General features: G+C 45.0%; 1 protein-coding gene across 1 annotated transcript in view; it reads left to right on the top strand.

Moving 5' to 3' along the window:
• COPA (COPI coat complex subunit alpha) overlaps window positions 1–26384 on the top strand; it is a 329230-nt gene that overhangs the window by 227641 nt on the left and 75205 nt on the right. The window contains exons 21-28 of the mRNA XM_068253599.1: window positions 9206–9301; window positions 9419–9507; window positions 9741–9864; window positions 21428–21511; window positions 21591–21700; window positions 22813–22890; window positions 22997–23065; window positions 23142–23278. Of these exons, the coding sequence (XP_068109700.1) occupies window positions 9206–9301; window positions 9419–9507; window positions 9741–9864; window positions 21428–21511; window positions 21591–21700; window positions 22813–22890; window positions 22997–23065; window positions 23142–23278 (787 nt within the window). The remainder of the gene's footprint in view (window positions 1–9205; window positions 9302–9418; window positions 9508–9740; window positions 9865–21427; window positions 21512–21590; window positions 21701–22812; window positions 22891–22996; window positions 23066–23141; window positions 23279–26384) is intronic.

Below are 26384 nucleotides of genomic sequence, written 5' to 3'. Positions count from 1 at the left end.
GGCCCATCCATCTGGCCCATCAAGACTCACTCTCATTTCATCAGTCCATAAAACCTTAGAAAAATCAGTCTTAAGGTATTTCTTGGCCCAGTCTTGACGTTTCAGCTTGTGTGTCTTGTTCAGTGGTGGTCGTCTTTCAGCCTTTCTTACCTTGGCCATGTCTCTGAGTATTGCACACCTTTTGCTTTTGGTCACTCCAGTGATGTTGCAGCTCTGAAATATGGCCAAACTGGTGGCAAGTGGCATCTTGACAGCTGCACGCTTGACTTTTCTCAGTTCATGAGCACTTATTTTGCGCCTTGGTTTTTCCACACGCTTCTTGTGACCCTGTTGACTATTTTGAATGAAACGCTTGATTGTTCGATGATCACGCTTCAGAAGCTTTTCAATTTTAAAGGAATACTGTAGGGGGGTCGGGGGATAATTAGTTGAACTTACCCAGGGTTTCTAATGGTCCCCCCCAGACATCCTGTGCCCGCGCAGCCACTCACCGATGCTCCGGCCCCGACTCCGGTTCACTTCTGGAATTTCAGACTTTAAAGTCTGAAAACCACTGCGCCTGTGTTGCCGTGTCCTCGCTCCCACTGATGTCACGCGGTGCGTACTGCGCAGGCCCAGTATGGTCTGTGCTTGGGCAGTACGCTCCTGGTGCCATCAGCGGGAGCGAGGACACGGCAACACAGGCGCAGTGGTTTTCAGACTTTCAAGTCTGAAATTCCAGAGGTGAACCAGAGGCGGGGCCGGAGCATCGGTGAGTGGTTGCGCGGGCACAGGATGTCTGCGTGGGACCATTAGAAGCCCCGAGTAAGTTCAACTCATTTTCCCCAACCCCCCTACAGTACTCCTTTAAGAGTGCTGCATCCCTCTGCAAGATATCTCACTATTTTTTACTTTTCTGAGCCTGTCAAGTCCTTTTGACCCATTTTGCCAAAGGAAAGGAAGTTGCCTAATAATTATGCACACCTGATATAGGGTGTTGATGTCATTAGACCACACCCCTTCTCATTACAGAGATGCACATCACCTAATATGCTTAATTGGTAGTAGGCTTTCGAGCCTACACAGCTTGGAGTAAGACAACATGCATAAAGAGGATGATGTGGTCAAAATACTCATTTGCCTAATAATTCTGCACTCCCTGTATAAGTTTAGCATATGGCTGGCTGCAGCAGATGGAGTTTCCACTCATCTGTATGCTTTCAGGCGTTGCCATTTGCTATCCTGCTCCCTTTTGCCGTTTTAGCTCCATCTAGTGGCTGTCTCCCTGACTATGCGTACATATTTTGGTGTACACATGGACGACAACCACAGTGAAACGCCCGAACTTCCGTGAGGCATACTTTGACGCAATCTACCGGAAGTAGGAGAATGTTCCCTTTAAGGCGAGGGCTGGTTGAGGTATAGGGTGGAGTTTTCTTTCCTCCCACCTACATAAAGCCCTCCTCTTGCAGGTTCACCTTTAACTATGACTAAGGGCAGATTGTAAGCCCGACACGCGTCAGTTGAACCTTGTGATTTTATTGCATCTGCCATGTGGAATTCCTGAATAAAGAATACCAGCAATTTTCTACCACTGTTTGGTTTGCGGATCCTTTTGTATATAACTATATGAAGGATTGTGAGTATTCCATACTACTTAAATCTATTAGCATATAAATTTCCAGTTCTGGAGTCACATTCAAACTACCACTGGATCTAATGCATAGGAATATACATCATTTGATTATAACTTGTCTTGTGCAACTGTGAAATCAATCAGGGATCAATCACTGCCTTAATAGAAAGGATCTGTCAGTTCCATCTATCAAAGTATTATCTCCAATCCATTTTGCACTGTGCAACTGCACATTTTTATAATTCTTATTCTTAGGATTTTATAATTATCGGCCATTTTTACTACTGCAGTAGGATTTATGTCATCTCACAAGATTGGTGACCCTAGAGCACATTACAGTGTAATGCTGGGAATACACACTTCGTTTGAAATTATCAATTGAGCCGCTGATGATTTCCGATACCTCGCTGGATCGATTCCGCGCTCGATACCGGCGGGGAGAACAAAAGAAGAAACGCACGAAAGATTAGTAAATGCCCGCGGAGACGAGCGGGAATCGATCTACACGCCCGCTGGAATGAGCGGTGACGCGCCAGTATCGAGCCAGCTGCTCGATTCCGACGCATAAACGAACCGTGTATTCCCAGCATTACAGTCACTATTGTGAGTGTTCTTAACCACTTAGTCCTCCTTGACGTATTTAAACGTCAAGGAGGACATGCACGCTCCCGCAGCCGATCGCGCGCGTGCACGCTTGCTCCTGGCCGCGGATTCGGTAGCCCAGAAATCAGTGAATCGGGCTATGGTGCCCGATCACTGATTCCTCTCCCCTGCCGAAAAAGCGATAGCTTCTCTCGGAAGCTTCGCATTTTCTGAATCCTATGTCCCTCTAAGCGTACATTGTACGCTTAGAGTGACGCAATGTAAACAAACTCAAGGTTGCCATCTTGTGGCCAAAAAGTAAAACTACAACTGAAAGTAAAAAAAAAAAAAAAATAGACATACATTTCCCTAAATCGAACACCATTTACATACCACCCTCCCAAAAATACACACATAAAATGTTTAATTAAAAAAAAAAAAAAACATTACAATAAAAAACACATAAATATTTACCTAAGGGTCTAAACTTTTTAAATATCTATGTAAAGATTAAATATTTCTATTTTTTTTTTTTTTGTTATAAGCTTGTAAATAGTGATGGATGCAAAACGGAAAAAATGCTCTTCTATTTCCAAATAAAATATTGTCGCCATACATTGTGATCGGGACATAATTTAAACGGTGAAATAACCGGGACAGATGGGCAAATACAATACGTGGGTTTTAATTATGGAGGCATGTATTATTTTAAAACTATAATGGCCGAAAACTGAGAAATTATTTTTTTTCCGTTTTTTTATTATTCTTCCTGCTAAAATGCATTTACAGTAAAGTGGCTCTTAGCAAAATGTACCCCCCAAAGAAAGCCTAATTGGTGGCGGAAAAAACAAGATATAGATCAGTTCATTGTGATAAGTAGTGATAAAGTTATATGCTAATGAATGGGAGGTGAACATTGCTCGGATGCATAAAGTGAAAACGACTGAGGGCTTAAGTGGTTAATAAATCTAATTGATTTTAAGGCTCTTTTTGGCGCTGTCTGGATTATTACTATATATTGTGCTTTATCATTTGGGCATTTGGGAAACCCACAATCCAGACCCCGCTGCATTTTTTAGTAGGCGCAATAATGCAGATTTTTTTCTATTTTACATATATAAGTAGATAAATACTAGTTCTACTTGCATAACCAATGTATTGCACTGTCCACGTAATGATTCCTGTGTATTTTATAAAGGAAAAGCTGAGCATCCTATTCTAGGCAGTTTTCATATTGCTTACCTTTGAATGAAGCTAATTAATTATATCATTTCCTCCCTTACTCTTGTTTTCCCTCTCTCGCTCATTGTGTATTCGTATGCCTCCCAGAGTCTTTAGACACTCCCACTGCAGTCTATACTAGAAAGTGCACTGACATATGTCAGTGTCAAAAAAACAAGAGAATATATATATAATATATAATTTGCAGGCACTACAAGCATGTATACATTACCTGCCTGTGTCTCCTGTACTCTGGCCCAGCTGTCTGTGTGAGCCTGTGGTGATTGTGTGACTCACTAGCTGCTGTTTCACCTGGCTGGGCAGCTTCACAGTTTAGGCTGATATATTGGGCTGGCTCAGTTCAGATGCTGCTGAGCCTCTCTGCTTCCATACATTAACTAATAAAACCTTCTCCCAGTTCTCTGCTGCTGGGCTGGGTCAGCTCTGATGCCAGGAATCTACTGTCCACACAGCCAGGGTGCTCTCCCCTGTGCTCTCCTCTCTCTCTCTTTCCCGCATTAAATGTAACACTTACACAGCCACGCACACCTATAGGAACACAGCACTGTGCCTGTGAGTTAGCCTGCAGGGACGGAGCACACACGTTGTTCACACAGACATCACAGAACTGACTCAGGTCCTCCTCCTCTTTCCCTAGTCGTCAGCAGCCTTGCGTGCAAGAAGAAAACATCCTGGGGATGCTGAAATGCTTGCTCCTGATTGGCTGGCAGTGGCCCACAGGCAAGCCAATCTAAGAAAGAAGCCGATTTAGAAGGGGGGAGGGAATAAGGGAGGAGGAATATATCATAAAGAGCCCCCAGCATGCAAGTGTTTGGCGATGGCGATTTTAAGGGTCACTATCTAAAATTATTGTGATTACACCAAACCATTACTGCATAAAAAGTTTTAAAAATTCGGAATACAGGATTAGCATCTTTATTACTCAACAGACTCAGACCAGTTTCTGTTGAACTTTTAGTTTTATGGTGTCAATCCCGCTTTAATGCTACGTTGTTATATTGTTCAGCTGTCATTAATACTAAAGACCCCCCCCCCCCCCCCTTTATCTGCTTTCTTCAGTATAAGATTAGGTCTTTCTCTAAATCATTTAAAGAGGAGCTGTTAGGTATAGGGTCTCAGAGAAAATAAACACATATATCAGTAGCTAAAGATTGGCTGTACTTACATTACATATGCATTTCACTGTCCACGTTTGGATTTCACAGAATTTGTATATAGTATATGCAGAGAATGATGCTCCTGACAGCTCATGGCAGGTTCCATGTTTGTGAAGCCAAATGTGTCGTCATGTCCTGCCTGCTTCTGATCACAGAACAGCTCATTCTGAATAACACTAGTTTGCAGTGAATATTAATGAGCCATGTGGCTAGGAACAATAGACTCCTGCAGTGTACTCTGCCCAGGAGATTTATCTGTGCTGTGGCTGGACTGAGTTTTAAAAGCTGCTGAAACTTGATCCCGTCTTCTCCTTAGCAGCCGAGGGGAGGGCCCCAGAATGCTTTGCAGTATGTTATGCGGCTTGCTTAGGTCTAAGCATTGCTGATAAGCATACATCAAAGGTAAGATAGATCTTTATCTTCAGTAATGTCTTTTTGGCTTCCTTCTAAACTGTTTAACACAGGAGACTAGAGGTTTAAATTAGCTTCTGCAGCCTGACAGTTACTCTTTAAAGGATTTCTTTTGATAATTTGTTTGTTTCCTTGTACTTGAGAGCGTTAAGGTCATTTTCTACCTGGGTTTGAAAAATATTGATTGCTGATCCTGATGTAGTTGGGAATGGTCTAGTGGATTTGCATGGACGAAAAGTAATTTCCTTCTGGCAGTTTTCACTGCTCAGTCTGTTACTTGGCCCTCTTCTAGAAGTTCTTCTAATATTTTCAATGTATCCAAATCCTCTAGACTCCACTCCATTCCTGGTGTGAATCCTAATGGTCCTATTTTGCCTTTCTTATTGTTCTGTTGCCGCCTTGATTCTTTTTGCTGGGCAAGATCTTCTTTCAAGAAAAAAGATTTAATGTCCATTCCTCTAATTCTGTGGAAGAGAGCCACTTTCAATTTACTAATATCAAAATTTTGAGTCATAGAAAAGTGTAATAAACTTTGGCACCCCATTGGTAGATCTATGTCTGTGAGATTTATAATTTCTGTTTCCTGTGAAACTTCCTCTTTTTGGATCTCTGTTTGTTGTGATTTAGGGATCAATGTCTATAGTTATGCAAAAAGACCAATGTAGGAAGTGACCATTCACTTACAGCAGAACTGAAAGGGAAAAAAATAAGTTTTCACTTACCTGGGGCTTCAGCCAGCCCCTTGCAGCCTTCCTGTCCCGTGCTGGTCCTCCACAATCCACTGTTCCCCCGCCCACAGCTACTCGTTTTGTTACCGCCGACGTGGCAACTGCGCCTGTGTGCCCCGGGCCATGCATATCTTTCTTTGCGTTCCTGCCCACAATAGCGTCCTGTGCTATTAGCTGTTAGATACATGTGGCTCGGGGTGGGCAGGCGCAATTGCCGTTGACTTACTAGTCAATGGTATGACAGTAAAGAAAATAGCTGGCGGCGGGAAAATGGAGGAACGTGAAGGACCGGCATGAGACAGGAAGGCTGCAAGGGGCGGACAGAACCCCCAGGTAAGTGAAACACTTTTTTTTCAGTTCCACTTTAACCATTTATGCCGCCTGGACGTGATTGTCACGTCCATGTGGCTGCTGCGCGTTTACACACGCATGTGTTGTCCCCCGTTAGCCCGGAGATCAATGAATGGGAAACCGCTGTCTTTCGGTTTAAATAAAGTTTCCCGTCCTCCTTATGCTTCCTGGAAGTGAGAGCGTTCGCTTCCAAGACTAAAAAAATTTTTTGACTGTGGCCAAATAGTAAAACTACATCTGCATACATTTTTTTATGAAATAAACACACATTATTAAATTTAAAAGTAACTGTTTACCTCCCACACCAACAATTACCCAAATAAAATTTTTAATGAATTAAAAAAAAATTACAATTAAAAAAAAAAGTTACCTAAGGGTCCGAACTTTTTTAATTTGCATGTAAAGAGGGTATATTACGAACATTTTTTAAATTATAAGCTTGTAAATAGTGATGGAAGCAAAACTGAAAGAAACGCACCTTTATTTCCAAATAAAATATTGGCGCCATACATTGCAATAGGGACGTAATTTAAATGGTGTAATAACCGGGACAAATGGGCAAATAAAATACATAGGTTTTAATTATGGTAGCATGTATTATTTTAAAACTATAGTGGCCGATATTAATATCCCTGTGAAAATGCATTTAGAAAAAAATAATTCTTAGCAAAATTTACCACCCAAAGCAAGCCTAATTGGTGGCGAAAAAACAAGATATACGGTAGATCAATTCATTGTGATAATTTAGGCCCCGTTCACACTTGCGGTTCTCTGCCAAACGGACCGGATGACCTGACCAGATCCTCTCCGGATCGGAACCGTACGGTTCTGATCCGGATCCGATCCGGATCCGGTCAGTTTGCATCAGGTGTTCATCAGGATGCGATCCGGATCAGTTTGGCAAAAGATAGTAGGAAAGGAATAAAAATGTTGGGGTCTGGGAGGTCAGCAGAAGGTGGACCTGTGGAATCAGGCCCTCCGCTGTTTAGCACTCACCTCCGACATACTGCCAACATCTCCAGCACGTTTAAAATCACTGCTGCTCCACTCCAAAATGCTTGCCCATGTGTCCCCATCCAAAACCGCCGCTTCAATACGCATAGGAAGTGGGGTAGAACATCCGGATTTTTAGCCAGTGTGTTGTGCGCTCTCCGATTCTCATTGGTTTGTATTGGCCGGATGGTGCAGTCCGGCTCCGCTCCGGATACGGCTGCCGGAGGAGCTGGACCAAAAAATAGCGCATGTTGGGTCTTATGCCGGAGTCCGGATCCAGTCCGGACGAAACGGACGCATGTGAACGGACGCATAGGCTTTCATTGCTATGCCGTGCGTCCGTTCCGTCCGTTCTGCATGCGGTCCGGCTCCGGCACGGCGATTCCGGACGGCGACCGCTAATGTGAACCGGGCCTTAGTGATAAAGTTATTGGCGAATTAATGCGAGGTGAAAATTACTCTGATGCATAAGATGAAAAATAACTGCGGAATGAAATAATTACATAAACATACATAATCAGTGATGACTGAGACCATTAGCCTAAGTCTACACTAATCAGCAGCGCATAGCCGACTTCTAGCGTTGGCTATTATGCAATAGAAGTTTGAATCAAAGTACTAGCCATAAAATACATTAGCAAGCACAGAGTTAAAAATTGCCAGGCATATTGCCAACATTACGGTAGAAGAGGATGTCTTATTTGCCTTCTCTCAAGCCAAACCGATATGAGCGCCTCCACGTGGCATGTTGATTCTTTGGCCATAAATATACTAATGGAGAGGGTGAGATACTCCAGTTAGGTCGCGTCAGCTGTGTGCAGTGAGTGGGCCTATATGGGGTCATATACAGACTTGGCAGCGAATAGAATGGCGGCGGTGGACGGCCCTTAGACCTAGAAGGTGGTGCTGGCTGATGTGGTTGGGTGTACATGTGTATTTTGCCAGTGAGGCACTCGCCGCCAATAACATCACTGTCGCAATACGCATGTGCGACCACCCACGAGATTTAATTATTTTACTCTGAACTGGAGCCTCTGTTTAAAAATTGTTCAATCTTATGGTGTATAGCCCTCACTACACTTATAACTACTGGTGCTTCCTTGCTACATGCTTTATTCAATAGTTTTGTCCCTTTTATGATAAAATTACATGCAGTTTTATTAACCCTTAGACTGCTATTTTTCCAAAAAAGTTACATTACATGACAGTGCCAGTTACGTTTGTATTGCATTTATTAAATGCCTTGCCTAAATCTACATATACCAAAGTCCACTTAAGTCAGTAGGCTTGTTATTGAGGTGCAAAATATATTTGAGATGATTGCGAAGTATGCTAATTTTTATGATACAAAATTATGCTAGTTAGGAAAATCTATAGTGAAATGGTCTAATCAAATCTTCCAAATTAAGCATTTAATGTGTGCACTTTCAAGCTGCATAGCTTTGCAATAACATTTGCATAATTATGGATCAACTTATTTTCATATTTAAAGTAGAAAGTTAGCACTAAGCCAAACGTTGTACTTGATGCCTTTTACCATGTCCATGGTACAGGGATGTGAGGGCACAAAATGCCTATAGACATCCGCTGTAAGCAGTAGTTTTGAACTAAAATGCTTTTAGACATCCGCAGCATATGGATGCGAAAACACAGAACACCTGTGATGTCTGCGGCATTCTAACGGTTCATGTTAACCATTTCGCACCTAGACCTTTTTTATGTCCTCGTGGACTAGAGCAGTTTTGAGTTTTTTGATATGTATCTATTTAATCAGCAATAACTTCATTATTTTTATTTATATAGTGCCAACATCTTCCATAGCCCTCTACAACGTACAAAAACCTACAATAATGGGGAGTGTAGATACATGCGCAGTATCAGGCCAACAATGTACAATCAGGCCAACAAGTGGCCCTGTGTGACACCAGGGTGTCATATCCCGGTTAGTCCTTCACTTGTTGCTTCTGATGATGAGCACAGGTGCATGCCAGCACGTGTCCTGCGCTCATCATGTGCTGCAGACTAACAATCTTGTTCTTCTGCAACTACTGTACTGTAGCATGAGCACAAGTGGTTAAAAATATTTAAAAATGGACATAAATGCCTGTTGTCTTGTCTTACCGCAGCTGAGATCCGAAAGGACATGAGTGGACAATACCAGAATGCCCTTTACCTGGGAGACATTGATGAGAGAGTGAGGATCCTCAAAAACTGTGGGCAAAGTGGGTATATCTTACTTTGTACCTATTGTCTTACAGTGCTTGTGCGCACGTGTGTCAGTCTTCTAATGTTTCGATTTTCATCTGAAAGTGATAAATTAAAACTTTTTTCCTTTGCAGAATCTTTGGCTTATCTCACTGCAGCTACACATGGGATAAGTGATGAGGAGGAGAGCCTGCGAGAATCATTTGACCCAGAGAAAGAAATAGTAAGTGGAGCTCGTAGCAATGTTTTGTACAGCTTGTAGTCTGTGTTCCATCATATCAAACCTTTTGTATAATTTTTTTGTTGGAGAACATGAGAAGATTAATAATCAACAGGCACATACAACAAATTGTGACATTTTCAGCAGGAGTGGCTTCAGTCTAGTTCGGAAGCTTGCTAATTAGGAAACAGTAAATTTGTAGGTGTAAGAACTTATTAGTTTGTGACATTCTGTAGATTCCAGAAGTGGACCCAGAGGCCAAACTGCTGCTGCCCCCTCCTCCCATAATGCCATTGGATACCAACTGGCCACTGCTTACCATGTCCAAGGGCTTCTTTGAGGGAACCATATCAAGCAAAGGTCAGTATTCTTATAGAGATTGGAAATATTACCTATGATCTGATGAACCTTTCTGGAAGCTATGGAAGACTTGCAGTGGTTTACAAAAGTATTTGGCCCCCTTAGGCCTCTTTCATACTGCACGCGTTTGCTTCCGCGTTCCGGAAACACGTGCAGGAGGACGACATGCACCACATCAGACAGTGCATAGAGTGCACTGTCTGATGTTCACACTGCATGCGTTCCGGACCTGTGCGGTGTGGGAACGCATGCTGCACACATTTTTTCCCAAAACGCGCGGATCAGCCACGCAACGCATACAAACGCGGATGGCGAGCGTTCGTGGGCGTTGCGTTCCGAAACGCACGGCAGACCACGTTTGGTAATGTCAACAAAGCCTAAACGTTTTCCACATTTTGTCATATTACTGCCACAAACATGAATCAATTTTATTGGAATTCCATGTGAAAGACCAATACAAAGTGGTGTACACAAAGACAAGTGGAATGAAAATCATACATGATTCCAAACATTTTTTACAAATGAATAACTGCAAAGTGGGGTCTGCGTAATTATTCAGCTCCCTTTGGTCTGAGTGCAGTCAGTTGCCCATAGACATTGCCTGATGAGTGCTAATGACTAAATAGAGTGCACCTGTGTGTAATCTAATGTCAGTACAAATACAGCTGCTCTGTGACGGTCTCAGAGGTTGTCTAAGAGAATATTGGGAGCAACAACACCATGAAGTCCAAAGAACACACCAGACAGGTCAGGAATAAAGTTATTGAGAAATTTAAAGCAGGCTTAGGCTGCAAAAAGATTTCCAAAGCCTTGAACATCCCACAGAGCACTGTTCAAGCGATCATTCAGAAATGGGAGTATGGCGCAACTGTAAACCTATCAAGACAAGGCCGTCCACCTAAACTCACAGGCCGAATAAGGAGAGCGCTGATCAGAAATGCAGTCAAGAGGCCCATGGTGACTCTGGACAAGCTGTAGCTCAGGTGGGGGAATCTGTCCATAGGACAACTATTAGTCGTGCACTGCACAAAGTTTGCCTTTATGGAAGAGTGGCAAGAAGAAAGCCATTGTAAACAGAAAAGCATAAGAAGCCGTGTGCAGTTTGCCACAAGCCATGTGGGGGACACAGCAACCATGTGGAAGAAGGTGCTCTGGTCAGATGAGACCAAAATTGAACTTTTTGGCCAAAATGCAAAACTCTTGTGTGGCAGAAAACTAACACTGCACCACACTCTGAACACACCATCCCCACTGTCAAATATGGTGGTGGCAGCATCATGCTCTGGGGGTGTTTCTCTTCAGCAGGGACAGGGAAGCTGGTCAAGAGATGATGGGAAGATGGATGGTGCCAAATTCAGGGCAATCTTGGAAGAAAACCTCTTGGAGTTTGCAAAAAACTTGAAACTGGGGCAGAGGTTCACCTTTCAGCAGGACAACGACCCTAAACATAAAGCCAGGGCAACAATGGAATGGTTTAAAACAACATATCCATGTGTTAGAATGGCCCATTTAAAGTCCAGATCTAAATCCAATCGAGAATCTGTGGCAAGATCTGAAAACTGCTGTTCACAACCCTGTCCATCTAATCTAATCTGACTGAGCTGGAGCTGTTTTGCAAAGAAGAATGGGCAAGGATTTCAGTCTCTAGATGTGCAAAGCTGGTAGAGACATACAGTAAAAAAGACTGGCAGCTGTAATTGCAGCAAAAGGTGGTTCTACAAAATATTGACTCGGGGCTGAATAATTACGCATACCCCACTTTGCAGTTACTTATTTACATAGTACATAGTTATTTTGGTTGAAAAAAGACATACGTCCATCGAGTTCAACCAGTACAAAGTACAACTCCAGCCTGCTCCCTCACATATCCCTGTTGATCCAGAGGCAGGCGAAAAAACCCTTACAAGGCATGGTCCAATTAGCCCCAAAAGGGAAAAATTCCTTCCCGACTCCAGATGGCAATCAGATAAAATCCCTGGATCAACATCATTCTGCCTTACCTAGTAATTGTAGCCATGGATGTCATTCAACTCAAGGAAAGCATCTAAGCCCCCTTTAAATGCAGGTATAGCGTTTGCCATAACGACTTCCTGTGGCAATGCATTCCACATCTTAATCACTCTTACTGTAAAGAACCCTTTCCTAAATAAATGGCTTAAACGTTTTTCCTCCATGCGCAGATCATGTCCTCTAGTCCTTTGAGAAGGCCTAGGGACAAAGAGCTCATCCGCCAAGCTATTATATTGCCCTCTGATGTATTTATACATGTTAATTAGATCTCCTCTAAGGCGTCTTTTCTCTAGACTAAATAAACCCAGTTTATCTAACCTTTCTTGGTAAGTGAGACCTTCCATCCCACGTATCAATTTTGTTGCTCGTCTGCACCTGCTCTAAAACTGAAATATCTTTTTTGTAGTGTGGTGCCCAGAACTGAATTCCATATTCCAGATGTGGCCTAAGGCCCCGTTCACACTTGCGGTTTTGCAAAAACCGCACCGGATGTCCGGACCGCACCGGAGCCGGATCGGACCTGAACCGTACGGTTCCTGTCCGGATCCGGTCCGGTTGCATACGGTTTCCGTGCGGTATGAACACGGTTGCGGTCCGGATCCGGATTCTGAAAGAGATAACAACCTGTATAAATACCTGGGGTTCTGGGAGGTCAGCAGAAGCTCTGGGGTCATTGTTGGAGACAGCTGGACGTGTGGAGACCATCCTTGGATACAGAGACAGCAGTTGGGACCATGGATCCAGTCATTTTTTACGCTTATTACCTGGGAATTCTCTCCTTCCTGTTGTTTACCTACTACTATGTGGGGAGAAGGCGTGCTCCTCGCAGGAGATGGTGGGTGCACCCTCTACTAGCCAGGAGGCAGAGGAAGGGAGAGTTCCAGGCCCTCTACCGGGACCTCAGACGACACCCACAGAAGTTCTACAGCTACACTCGGATGTCTATTCCCCTGTAAGTATATAGGCCTAAATACACCAACCCCCACCATTCCTAAACACCCCACCCTCACCCCCACAACACCTCATCCCTGTATACCTAGCTAAACACACCACCCTGACCCCCACACCCCTGTATACCTAGCTATACACTACACCCCCACCCTCCACAACACTCCCAAACCTCTGTAAACACACCTCCCCCATCCTCCACCCAACACCTTGTCCCACAACATACTTTACAGCTTCTTCCTTTACATCTCCTGACAGGTTTGATACCCTTTTGGAGATGGTGAAGGATGACCTTAGGAAGAAGGATACCACGTTCAGGAGAGCAGTCACACCACAAGAACAACTACTCATCACACTGAGGTATGTAAAAACAAATTTTTTTATTGCAAAAACAACCACTTTCCAACATGGAAACATTCTTCCAACATGGAAGACAAAAAAATAACATATCTATGGTATAGCCCGGTCAGTTTTAAGGAACACCAACCACCAACTTTGTGCTGGAAGAGTTGTAGGGCATAGCTGCCCAAGTGTCTTTCGGGGACACCAGGCCCTAAAATTGAAGTGCTTCAAAAACCTAACCACTGGCACATGACCCTCTGAGCCATGGATGAAGGACACAGGTCAGTGAAAAGGCTAGGCCTCTCACCGACCAGTCAAGGTGTCCTTCATCCATGGCTCCAAGGGTCTTGTGCAAGTGGTTAGGAACAAGAACAAAGTGAGGAGCAAGAGGAACCGATGGCAGAGGTGCATGACTACAGGTGCAGTGCAACAGGCACAAGGTTGTGACCCAGGTAGTGTCTTTCGGGGACACCAGGCCCTAAAATTGAAGTGCTTCAAAAACCTAACCACTGGCACATGACCCTCTGAGCCATGGATGAAGGACACAGGTCAGTGAAAAGGCTAGGCCTCTCACCGACCAGTCAAGGTGTCCTTCATCCATGGCTCCAAGGGTCTTGTGCAAGTGGTTAGGAACAAGAACAAAGTGAGGAGCAAGAGGAACCGATGGCAGAGGTGCATGACTACAGGTGCAGTGCAACAGGCACAAGGTTGTGACCCAGGTAGTGTCTTTCGGGGACACCAGGCCCTAAAATTGAAGTGCTTCAAAAACCTAACCACTGGCACATGACCCTCTGAGCCATGGATGAAGGACACAGGTCAGTGAAAAGGCTAGGCCTCTCACCGACCAGTCAAGGTGTCCTTCATCCATGGCTCCAAGGGTCTTGTGCAAGTGGTTAGGAACAAGAACAAAGTGACGAGCAAGAGGAACCGATGGCAGAGGTGCATGACTACAGGTGCAGTGCAACAGGCACATGGTTGTGACCCAGGTAGTGTCTTTCGGGGACACCAGGCCCTAAAATTGAAGTGCTTCAAAAACCTAACCACTGGCACATGACCCTCTGAGCCATGGATGAAGGACACAGGTCAGTGAAAAGGCTAGGCCTCTCACCGACCAGTCAAGGTGTCCTTCATCCATGGCTCCAAGGGTCTTGTGCAAGTGGTTAGGAACAAGAACAAAGTGAGGAGCAAGAGGAACCGATGGCAGAGGAGCAGGACTACAGGTGCAGTGCAACAGGCACAAGGTTGTGACCCAGGTAGTGTCTTTCGGGGACACCAGGCCCTAAATTATTAGTGCTTCTAAAACCTAACCACTGGCACATGACCCTCTGAGCCATGGATGAAGGACACAGGTCAGTGAAAAGGCTAGGCCTCTCACCGACCAGTGAAGGTGTCCTTCACCCATGGCTCCAAGGGTCTTGTGCAAGTGATTAGGATCAACAAAGTAAGGAACAAGAGGAATCAAAGGCACAGGTGCAGGACTACAGGTGCAGTGCAACAGGCACAAGGTTGTGACCCAGGTAGTGTCTTTCGGGGACACCAGGCCCTAAATTATTAGTGCTTCTAAAACCTAACGACTGGCACAGGACCCTCTGAGCCATGGATGAAGGACACAGGTCAGTGAAAAGGCTAGGCCTCTCACCGACCAGTGAAGGTGTCCTTCACCCATGGCTCCAAGGGTCTTGTGCAAGTGATTAGGATCAACAAAGTAAGGAACAAGAGGAATCAAAGGCACAGGTGCAGGACTACAGGTGCAGTGCAACAGGCACAAGGTTGTGACCCAGGTAGTGTCTTTCGGGGACACCAGGCCCTAAAGTTCAAGTCCAGCAAAACCAAAAGTTAAAAAGCCCTGTGATGGTATCCTTCCTCCGAGGATCGGAGGTATTCAGAGGAGCATGTCCAGGAACAATTTGACTTTTTTTTTTCAAATTGTATCGGCACCACTACTAGAAAAGGTGGGAGTTGCTGCCTGGAAATCTGGACTCTCTTGGGTGCTGGTCGTGGATGAGCTGGACCCTGACAGCGGTGGCCCATATTGACTGCCTCTGTAGCCGGTGTACATCTGTGATGATTGCCAGGTGGGCACCGCTGTTGGTTGTGGGGGTCTAAAAATTGGTGGTTGCAATAATGGCGTGTCCATGTGCTGTTTAATCACCTCCAGCAAATTGGAATGGCACGCCATCAGGTTTTGTGAAGGCACCTTTTCAAGATATGGTATTAGAGACATCACAGTGTGAAAACACGGGTGTGCCTGCAATTTCAGTAGTTCCTTGCTTTGTTGATGCATTTGCTGCATCATGTTCTGCAGCTGGCCCACCGACTGATGATGCTGCGCACGCAGTTGGTCGATTTCTCCTCTGTGCATCTCATGCATCATTTTAAGCTCGTCCCTGTAGTGCCCATGTACAGCGTCGAGCTCACATTGCAGTGTAGTGATGTGGGACTTGTACTGCTCCATGATATGGCCCCTGTCCTCATCTTGCAACTGCCGGGTTATGAGAGTTTGGTGGCTCTGAAGAATCCCGAGAAGTCCGGAGACAGCCCCGGACATCTCGGACTCTGTCTCTCTCCTTGTTGGGGGGAGGGTACCTCGACGCCTCACTGGTGTGGTGGTCCTCACTGGTGGTGTGGCAGCATCTTCCCGTCCTCTGGCCTGTGTCGGGGTTGCCCTGCGCGCTGGTTGTGCTGCAGTCTCTCGGTGCTCCTCACTTTGTTCTTGTTCCCCTGGAGCTTCCATAGCGGTCGATTGTGGAGGTTCAGCTTCTTCCACACTCGGTCCTGCAACCTCAACATCCAAGCTCTCTTCTGCCAAGTCATCATCAAAGGACGGAGTTGTGATTAAGGACTCCCTCCTCCTACTCCTCGCCTCGGGGCAATAGGTTACATCGGCGACGTCATCATCCACCAAGCTCTCCTCACTGCTGAACCGTGACTCCTGGGTCGGTTCCTCTTGCTCCAAATTGTCTTCAGTCCTGTAGATAAAAAAAATATTTATTGGTGTGCCAAACAGCATGTGGCGTCAATTCACAGAGCTAGCAAACACTAGCAATCACTTTATCACCCGTTTCTACCCAACATTTGATAAAGCTTGTGAGAAAAGTTCGCTAGCCATGGGAATTGAGGCCATAGCAATACATGGCCGAAGTCATGGTAAATGAGCTCTCAGTTCCTGCCCACAGTAGTGGTACTTACAGTCTAGGTTCCAGGCTTGCATTGATGAAAGACAATTGCTTGGCAAATTGGTAGTCTTTTTGTCGCCTTCCCCCGCCACTGCCACTTCGTTCGGCAAGTTTTTTCTTCCGTAGCCATTTCACATATGCATCCCGTATATTGCGCCACCTTGTCTTGTACCTTTCTCCTGTAACGACATGAAAAATTGATTTCGATTATTTCTCTTGTAGGTACATTGCAACTGGACAAACATATACATCGCTACATGTCACATTTCGTATTGGGAAGAGCACGGTGGCAGGCATCGTCGTGAGGACTTCGAGGATCCTTTGGACGCGACTGAGGGCCAGATACATGCCTGTGCCGGACACCACAAAATGGGAGGAGATCGCCCAGGGCTTCTGGACCAAGTGCAAGTTTCCTAATTGTGTTGGCGCACTGGATGGGAAACACATCCGGATTCAGAAACCCGTGGGGAGTGGCAGCCATTATTTCAACTATAAAAAATACTTCAGCATTGTTCTAATGGCAGTGGCAGATGCGGACTACAAGTTTGTGTACGTGGATGTGGGGTCGTACGGTAGTTCCAATGACTCTGGAATTTTCCAGCGTACGACCCTTTGCCGGCTGATGGAGGAAGGCAGACTGCGTCTCCCCCGTGACAGACCCTGGCCTGGGACAAGGGCACCGGCCTACCCCTATGTGTTTGTGGGGGACGAGGCCTTCGCCCTGTCCGACCATGTAATGCGTCCGTACCCAGACAGGGGACTTGATGCCAGCCAGCTACACTTCAATGCTCGGTTGAGCCGTGCAAGGAGAATGGTGGAGTGCACATTTGGGATCCTGGTGTCAAAGTGGAGGGTGTTCCACACGCCCATGCTGCTGAAACCGGGCAACGCAGTTGTCGTGGTGAAGGCAGCATGCATCCTCCACAACTTTGTGCAGCAGGAGGAAAGAGAGACTCCGGAACCCCCGAATGTGCTTCCACTAATGCCCCTGCGGAGGTATGCAACCAGGCCAAGGGTAGTGTCACTGCGGAACAGGGACCAACTGAGACTTTATTTTACCACACCACCTGGACGAGGGTGAATGTTTGGTTTTTAATATGTTTTGTTGAAATGTGTTTATTTTGGAGTTTCAAGTTTGAGTGATTTTAAATGTATTAATTTTTTACAATAAATTGATGTATAATAATTGGTCATTGTGTATGTTTTATGTGCACAGGTGGGGTACATCGCAGGTGGGTGGGATACATCACAGGTGGGTGGGATACAGCACAGGTGGGTGGGATACAGCACAGGTGGGGTACAGGTGGGTGGGATACATCACAGGTGGGATACATCACAGGTGGGGTAGAGGTGGGTGGGATACATCACAGGTGGGGTAGAGGTGGGTGGGATACATCACAGGTGGGGTAGAGGTGGGTGGGATACATCACAGGTGGGGTAGAGGTGGGTGGGATACATCACAGGTGGGGTACAGGTGGGTGGGATACATCACAGGTGGGGTACAGGTGGGTGGGATACATCACAGGTGGGTGGGATACATCACAGGTGGGATACATCACAGGTGGGATACATCACAGGTGGGGTACAGGTGGGTGGGATACATCACAGGTGGGGTAGAGGTGGGTGGGATACATCACAGGTGGGGTACTGGTGGGTGGGATACATCACAGGTGGGGTACAGGTGGGTGTGATACATCACAGGTGGGTGGGATACAGCACAGGTGGGGTACAGGTGGGTGGGATACATCACAGGTGGGATACATCACAGGTGGGGTACAGGTGGGTGGGATACATCACAGGTGGGGTAGAGGTGGGTGGGATACATCACAGGTGGGGTAGAGGTGGGTGGGATACATCACAGGTGGGGTACTGGTGGGTGGGATACATCACAGGTGGGATACATCACAGGTGGGTGGGATACATCACAGGTGGGTGGGATACATCACAGGTGGGTGGGATACAGCACAGGTGGGTGGGATACATCACAGGTGGGGTACAGGTGGGTGGGATACATCACAGGTGGGGTACAGGTGGGTGTGATACATCACAGGTGGGTGGGATACATCACAGGTGGGTGGGATACAGCACAGGTGGGTGGGATACATCACAGGTGGGGTACAGGTGGGTGGGATACATCACAGGTGGGGTACTGGTGGGTGGGATACATCACAGGTGGGATACATCACAGGTGGGGTACAGGTGGGTGTGATACATCACAGGTGGGTGGGATACATCACAGGTGGGGTACAGGTGGGTGGGGAACAGGTGGGTGGGCCACGGGTGGGTGGGCAACACGTGGGTGACACAAATCCATAGCAAAAGTTGAATACATCACAAGCTTAAACCACAAGCCCCCCCAAAAAAACTTCTAGTCAACATACCCTCTGTGCCTTGCTGTCTCTTGCTCAAGTTCTCAAAGTCCTCCACATACAGCTTGGCAATTTTTTTCCACAGGCCTCTGCATTTTTTGATGTTGCTGTGGTCCGCATCCCCCTTGTCCCACAGGGCTGGTACCTGCTGCACCTGTAGGATGAGGTCTTCTGATGTGTAGGGCCTCACCCCCTCGCTATCAGACAGATCCTGCTCCATATTGCTGCCAAAGAGCTCCAGCATGAAGTTACTGCTGCTCCACTCTGTGAACGCTGGTGCCATGTGGTCCCCATCCAAAATGGCCACCATACCATAGAGTCAGCATAGGAAGTGTGGTACAACATCCGGTTTTTATAGCCAGTGTGTTGTGCGCTCTCCGGTTCTCATTGGTTTCCATTGGCCGGATGCAACATTCCGGCTCCGGTCCGGATACGTCAGCCGGACCAAAAAATAGCGCATGTTGGAACGGACGCCGGATCCGGTCCGGCTCCGGTCCGGACAAAACGGACGCATGTGAACGGTCGCATAGACTTTCATTGCTATGCCGTGCGTCCGTTTCGTCCGGTCCGCATGCGGTCCGGCTCCGGCACGGCGATTCCGGATAGCAGCCGCTAATGTGAACCGGGCCTTAGTAGAGAGTTAAACAGGGGCAATATTATGCTCGCATCTCGAGTTTTTATTTCCCTTTTAATGCATCCCAAAATTTTGTTAGCTTTAGCTGCAGCGGCTTGGCATTGAGTACAATTATTTAACTTGTTGTCGATGAGTACTCCTAAGTCCTTCTCCAAGTTTGATGTCCCCAACTGTCTCCCATTTATTTTGTATGGTGCTAGACCATTGGTACGACCAAAATGCATGACTTTACATTTTTCAACATTGAATTTCATCTGCCATTTATGTGCCCATATAGCCATCCTATCCAGATCCTGTTGCAATATGACACTATCTTCCTGAGAGTTGATGATTCTGCACAATTTTGTATCATCTGCAAAAATGGCAACATTGCTCACTACTGCATCCACTAGGTCATTAATAAATAAATTGAAGAGCACTGGACCCAGTACAGACCCCTGTGGTACCCCACTGCTAACAGTCTCCCATTTTGAGTATGATCCATTGACCACAACTCTTTGTTTTCTGTCCATTAGTCAGTTCCCTATCCAAGCACACAGACTCTTCCCCAGTCCTTGCATCCCCAACTTTTGCACCAGACTTTTGTGGGGAACAGTGTCGAAGGCCTTTGCAAAGTCCAAGTCTATCACATCTACAGCATTCCCAATATCCATATTAGCATTCACTACCTCATAAAAGCTGAGCATGTTAGTCAAACAGGACCTGTCTTTAGTAAACCCATGTTGATGCTGAGAAATAAGATTATTTTCTACTATGAAGTCATGTATAGTATCTCTTAGTAACCCCTCAAATAGTTTGCATACAACTGATGTTAAGCTTACAGGTCTATAATTTCCTGGATCTGATTTTTTGCCCTTCTTAAATAATGGGAAAACGTGGGCTGTACGCCAATCCACTGGGACTCAGCCAGTTGAAAGAGAGTCACAAAAGATAAGATGAAGGCGTTTATCTATAACTGAACTTAATTCCCTTTAGGACCCGAGGATGCATGCCATCCGGGCCAGGTGCCTTGTCTATTTTTAATTTATTTAGTCTTGCCTTTACTTCTTCCCGCGTTAAGTATTTAATATTACAGTTTGAAGATTGAGACTCTTCTGCCTCTGTAATTTGCAACAGTGCTGTTTCCTTTGTGAAGACAGAAGCAAAGAAAGCATTTAATAACTCTGCCTTACCTTGGTCATCCACCATTGCGTTCCCACCCTCATCCTTTAGGAGTCCTATACAGTCAACCTTTCTTTTTTTAGAGTTGATGTACTTGTAAAATGTTTTTGGGTTAGATTTGATATCCCTAGTGCCAGCCAAATTTCTTTTTTACAATTTTTATTGCACTCCTTATAATTGCTGAGTGCAGCCTCGTCCCCTCCTGTTTTAGGACCTTATAGGCATTATTTTTCCTCTTCATTTTATCTCTAACCTTTCTATTCATCCATAGAGGCCTTTTTTTATTCCTAGACATTTTGTTTCCATATGGGATATACATACTACAATATTGATTGAGAATACGTTTAAAAGCTTGTCATTTCCCTTCAGTGTCCTCCCCTTGTAGTACATTATCCCAGTTCACCAAACTTAGTGCCTGCCTAATTTGATTGAACTTTGCTTTTCTAAAATTCATAGTTTTAGTGGTCCCGCTGCCCCGTGGCCTATCAGTCACCAGATCAAACGTTATCATGTTGTGATCACTATTTCCCAAATGTTCTTCAACCTGCACATTTGATACATTATCTGGTCTATTAGAAATGATCAGATCCAGTAACTCATTCCCCCTAGTTGGTTCCGTTACCATTTGAGTCAAGTAATTGTCCTGTAGTGCTGCCAGAAATCTGCTGCTTTTACCAGAATGGGAAGCCTCAATACCCCAAGTCAATTTGTAAAAAATGTTTGAAATCATGTATGATTTTCGTTCCACTTCTCACGTGTACACCACTTTGTATTGGTCTTTCACATGGAATTCCAATAAAATTGATTCATGTTTGTGGCAGTAATATATAAATGTGGAAAACTTCAAGGGGCCGAATACTTTTGCAAACCACTGTATCTTTTCAAATTGAACCTCTGAAATAAAAACTTTCTGTATTGCATAGCTAAAGGTATGGCTGCAGACATTGATGTGGAAACGGTGGGAGGAGAAGGCTGGGGAGAGGATGCTGAGCTCCAGCTTGATGAAGGTAAATACTATATCTGATATTTTATCTTTCAACTTAACACTAGGAAGACATTTGTTCATTCAAAGCTCGCTCTTTCTAGATGGTTTTGTAGATGCTGGTGAGACTTTTGGAGATGAAGCTCCTGTTAAAGGCCAGGAAGAAGGAGGTGGCTGGGATGTTGAAGAGGATCTGGAACTTCCCCCTGAACTGGTGAGAATCTTTAGAAGTTGCGAAAAAATTTCTACACAGCCGAAGAAAGTCATGTCCCTCTTCTATGTTCAACCTAATTTTTGTGTGCAACCCTTTTTCCATTGTAGCAGTCTAGAGCAAAGACAATCTTTCACTTGTAGCCATGCCCTTTCCCTTTAGTATAGTCCTCAATTTGCACCATTCCATGCCATGTGGCCCTTCTTTCTCCAGTGCAGCCACTTGCTTGCTTTCCCCACTTTGCAAACCACTTCACTGTGCAACCTATCCCTATTGCAGCTTTTTCTGTGCGACAACCTCCTCCACCCTGCCCTGCTGAGTTGACAATAGACAAGCATGCTGTCTAGATCCCTGCCCTTTTTTGTTTATGGGCTTTGCAGATTACAACTAAAGGTGTCTACATCAGAAGATGTATGGACAGATCTCCGTCTAATCAAATCTGGAGAGAAATCTGTTGCCCATATACCACAGAGCGATTTCCGATCAATTTCAGCATGAAATCTCTAGAGAATCAGCCTCGTGACACTGCCCCGCACTGTCCCACCTAATGTAATCTGTGTCTAAACCCCCCCCCACCACCACCACCAGCCTCCTGGTCACACACATGCCTACCTTATGTACTCGGATGGAGTCTGGAAACAGCGATAGACAGGAAACGTATACTGCAACGGGGGGGGGGGGGGATTTTACATTAGGGGAACAGCGCCGGGGGTTTGGTCACGTTTGTCGCTCATCCCGATATCGCAGCAGTTAGCGCCACACACTCAATCAAGCAAGTAGGCTTTACATCTTTCAGGAAGTCCGATAGATACATGCAACTAATTTGAACCCAAAATTGGTTGCATCGTCAATTGGGCATGCTGTTGGCGGAACAGATTTTCGTTCAATTATAATCAAAGTGGCCTGATCTATGGCCACCTTAAGAAGCGTTTCCTGGTTGACTGTTCAAATATATCAGTTTGCAGTGGCTTTCCATCCAAGAAACTGTCTCAAAGTCTTGTTTGAGTTTTGAAATGGTTTAAAATCTTGGTATGCTATTGAAACACAATGACTACATCTTTAACAGTGATTAGATTAAATATGGCAAATGACTACTCTGTGATATCCTTAAACAGGATCTTCCTTCTGGTTCAGCCGGGGCAGGAGAAGAAGGGTTCTTTGTACCCCCTACCAAAGGGAACAGTCCAGGTCAGGTAAGGCATTAATAGGACTGATGTGTTGAGATCCTGTTATTTGCTTACAGTTCTCATATTTAGCACAACTGTAGTCTAGAATAGGCAAAGTTATTTTGTATTTCAGGCTTGGTGCAACAACTCTCAGCTTCCTGTGGACCACATCTTGGCTGGCTCATTTGAAACAGCAATGAGGGTAAGTAAAACCACTTCTATGCATATATTTCTATAGGGCTTTATAACTTCAAAGTAACATGTTGCCTTTGTTTCAGCTTCTTCATGATCAGGTAGGAGTGGTGAACTTTGGTCCATTCAAGCAGCATTTCCTTCATACTTTTGCCAGAGGACGCTGTACCTTCCAGGCCTTGCCAGGACTCCCTGCTATGTATGGTTATCCACAGCGCAATTGGTAAGCGGATTCTATGGTGTTAGCTGTTTTCTTGTACAGCATTATCTTTTAATATGTTCCGGAGGTCACTAGCTTGTTTCTAAACAAGTTTAAAAAAAAAACAAAAACTGAAAAATCTCTGAAGGTAAATCTCCCGTTTTTTGTGTGTGTGTGTGTGTAAACTTCCCTAGGCTGGCTATGTTTAAACATAACTCTGACAGGATATATGCATATCTTCCTTACATATATGTAAACAACCCCTTAAACTCCCCATCCATCCCCCCTTTTCCCTATTTCCGGATGTGGATCCAAAAGTTGGACATTGCATAGAATAGGTATCATAGTCTTATATTCTAGGTCCTCAGCTTCTCCCGATTGATCTAAATACAGCATTTTACTCTTCACTGATTTGTCAATGCCCTTAAGAGAATCTGTATTGTTAAAATCGCACAAAAGTAAACATACCAGTGCGTTAGGGGACATCTCCTATTCCCCTCTGTCACAATTTCGCCTCTCCCCATCGCATTAAAAGTAGTCAAAAACCGTTTTAAAAAGTCCACCAAAACAGGAAGTAGGTTGATGTACAGTATGTCCACACATAGAAAATACATCCATACTCAAGCAGGCTGTATACAGCTTTCCTTTTGAATCTCAAGAGATCATTTGTGTGTTTCTTTCCCCCTGCAGCTCTCACCCACTGAAGAGTTACAGGCTGATTGTTTCTTCCTGCAGACAGCTCTGCCCGTGTCTGTAATTCCTCAGCATGTAACTCCTTTCACAACAGAGGATTTATCCAGCTTGTAAAAGATAAGAGAGCAGAGAAAAGCTGGCTAATGTGAATAACACATACACACGGGAGTGCGTAGAGGGGCCTGGAGGGGGGCGTGCATAGCAGATCAACACTGAAGAGTTGGCAGCCTTCCAGACACAGGGCGACAAGTCTGACAGGGGAAAGATACATTGATTTATTACAGAGACAGTGATAGTAGAAAGTGCTGCAGTAAGCCAGAGCACATTAGAATAGGTTTAGGAACTTGTAGGATGGTAGAAAACAGGATGACATTTTTGTTACAGAGTCTCTTTAAGGACTTCATTGAACTCATCTGTACTTCTAAAATAGTTCCAGTATGCCCATGTTTTAATCATAGGCTTCCATCCTATCTTTTGCAGTATACATCAAATCCTCCATTAGCTGTATATCATCCAACTCCCTTACCAGCTCGTCCACACCTTGGGGGGGCCTTGCATCTCTCCAGTGTATCACCAGTAAATATTTAGCTGCATTAAGAATGTGCCTCACTACAGACTTTATGAATCCTAATAGTCCAATCATTGAGGAGCAAAGGGAGCCACTCTATCTGTCACTGATTTTTACCATGCGTTCTATCCTTTTCCAATAGCCTTTCAGAAGTGGGCAGGACAACAAAAGGTGGAATAATGTGCCAGTCTCTCTAATACATCTTCAGCACTTATTGTCCCTATCCGGGTAGATTTTGTGGAGCTTAGAGGGAGTGAAATACCAACATGTGAGAATTTCATAGTTTATCTCTTGCACTAGATGATTTGTGTGCATATATAAACAACTTATTTTTCTGGGAGGGGGAAAAGGTCACTCCTAGGTTAGCTTCCCAGGCATAGACGAATGGCAATGAAGGTGCCGCTTGCATTTGATAGTCTAAAATATTTCTTGGCCAAGGTTTTCCGTATTGGACCATGCCCCGGTCACAAGTACTCAAATTCTGTATTTTGTCTGATCTGTGATGGGTGGGAGTCCTTGCGTCATAAGGTAATGTCTATACTGAAAGTATTCCCACCATAAAATATTTTTACAGTTCGGCTTCCTTCTCAGGTCCAGTAATAAAACCCGTCATCCCCGAAAACCCATATCCCGAAACCTTAAATTTCTTGCTCTGTGGTTATCGCTTAAAAAGTTGTTTCTGTCTCCACCTGTATCTGGATTATCGGATAGAGGTAAGAGGGGTGACGGCTGTGGTGCAATGTGCAGTGATTCATTCGCTTTATAAAAAACGCGATTAGTGTTCATACATAAAGGTGGGAGCCGCCATTCGGGTTTCGGCTTCCGTAATGACCATAATAAACTCGATGGAGGATATACTGCCGTGTCCTCCTCTAGTGCTACCCATTGCTTATGTGCTCTATGTTTGCACCAATCCACAGCTCTGGTCAGAACGGCAGCTCCATAGTATCGCTGCACAATGGGCATCGCCAGCCCTCTCTTGTTTAGGGCAGTAAAGAATGACCCTTTTAAGTGTGGCAGGCTTACTTTTCCACGCGTACCTGTTAGAGATTGTATGCATTTGCCACAAGAAGGAGATGGGAATCTAAATCGGGAGGGTATTATTATTATTATTGATTTATAAAGCGCCAACATATTCCGTGGCGCTGTACAAAGTAAGAAACAAACATGGGGTACATAATAATACAGAAAATGGTGTACACCAATATACAAGATACATAATTAGTGACAAAATACAAAGAATGATACAAAATACAAATTATAGAATTGGTAATGACAGTGATAAAATTAACATGATGAATAAAATGTATATTGGTTACCAAGACACAAAAGTAGGAGAGAGCCCTACCCTTGCGAGCTTACAATCTAAAGGGAATGGGGGGGGGGGGGGGACAGGAGGAGGGGTAGTATGCAGCAAATATATAGAGGCTTTGTGTTTTAGGATACCTACTAGGAGTGCAATTTGGTCTTAGTACAAAGGGAAGTGGCCTAAGGTAGCGCATATGCTTGTCGGAACAAGTGTGTTTTTAGAGAGCGTTTAAAGGTAACAAAGGTTGGCGAGTGACGGATGTGTTGTGGGAGGGCATTCCAGAGGAGGGGTGAAGCGCGTGGGAAGTCTTGTAAACGTGAATGTGAGGAGTTGATTCTAGAGGAGGACAACAGAAGGTCATGTGCCGCTCTGAGATTGCGATTGGGTTTGTATCTGGAGATTAGTGAGGATATGTACCGGGGAGAGAGATTGTGGAGAGCTTTGTAGGTTAGGGTTAGGAGTTTGAATTGAATCCTCTGATTAATTTGCAGCCAGTGAAGAGCTTGACAAAGAGGGTCGGCAGAGGAAGATCGAGAAGAAAGATAAATGAGACGAGCAGC

Source organism: Hyperolius riggenbachi, chromosome 9 (assembly GCF_040937935.1).
Source record: "Hyperolius riggenbachi isolate aHypRig1 chromosome 9, aHypRig1.pri, whole genome shotgun sequence".
NCBI lineage: Eukaryota > Metazoa > Chordata > Amphibia > Anura > Hyperoliidae > Hyperolius > Hyperolius riggenbachi.
This window is presented reverse-complemented; position numbering and strand designations above follow the sequence as displayed.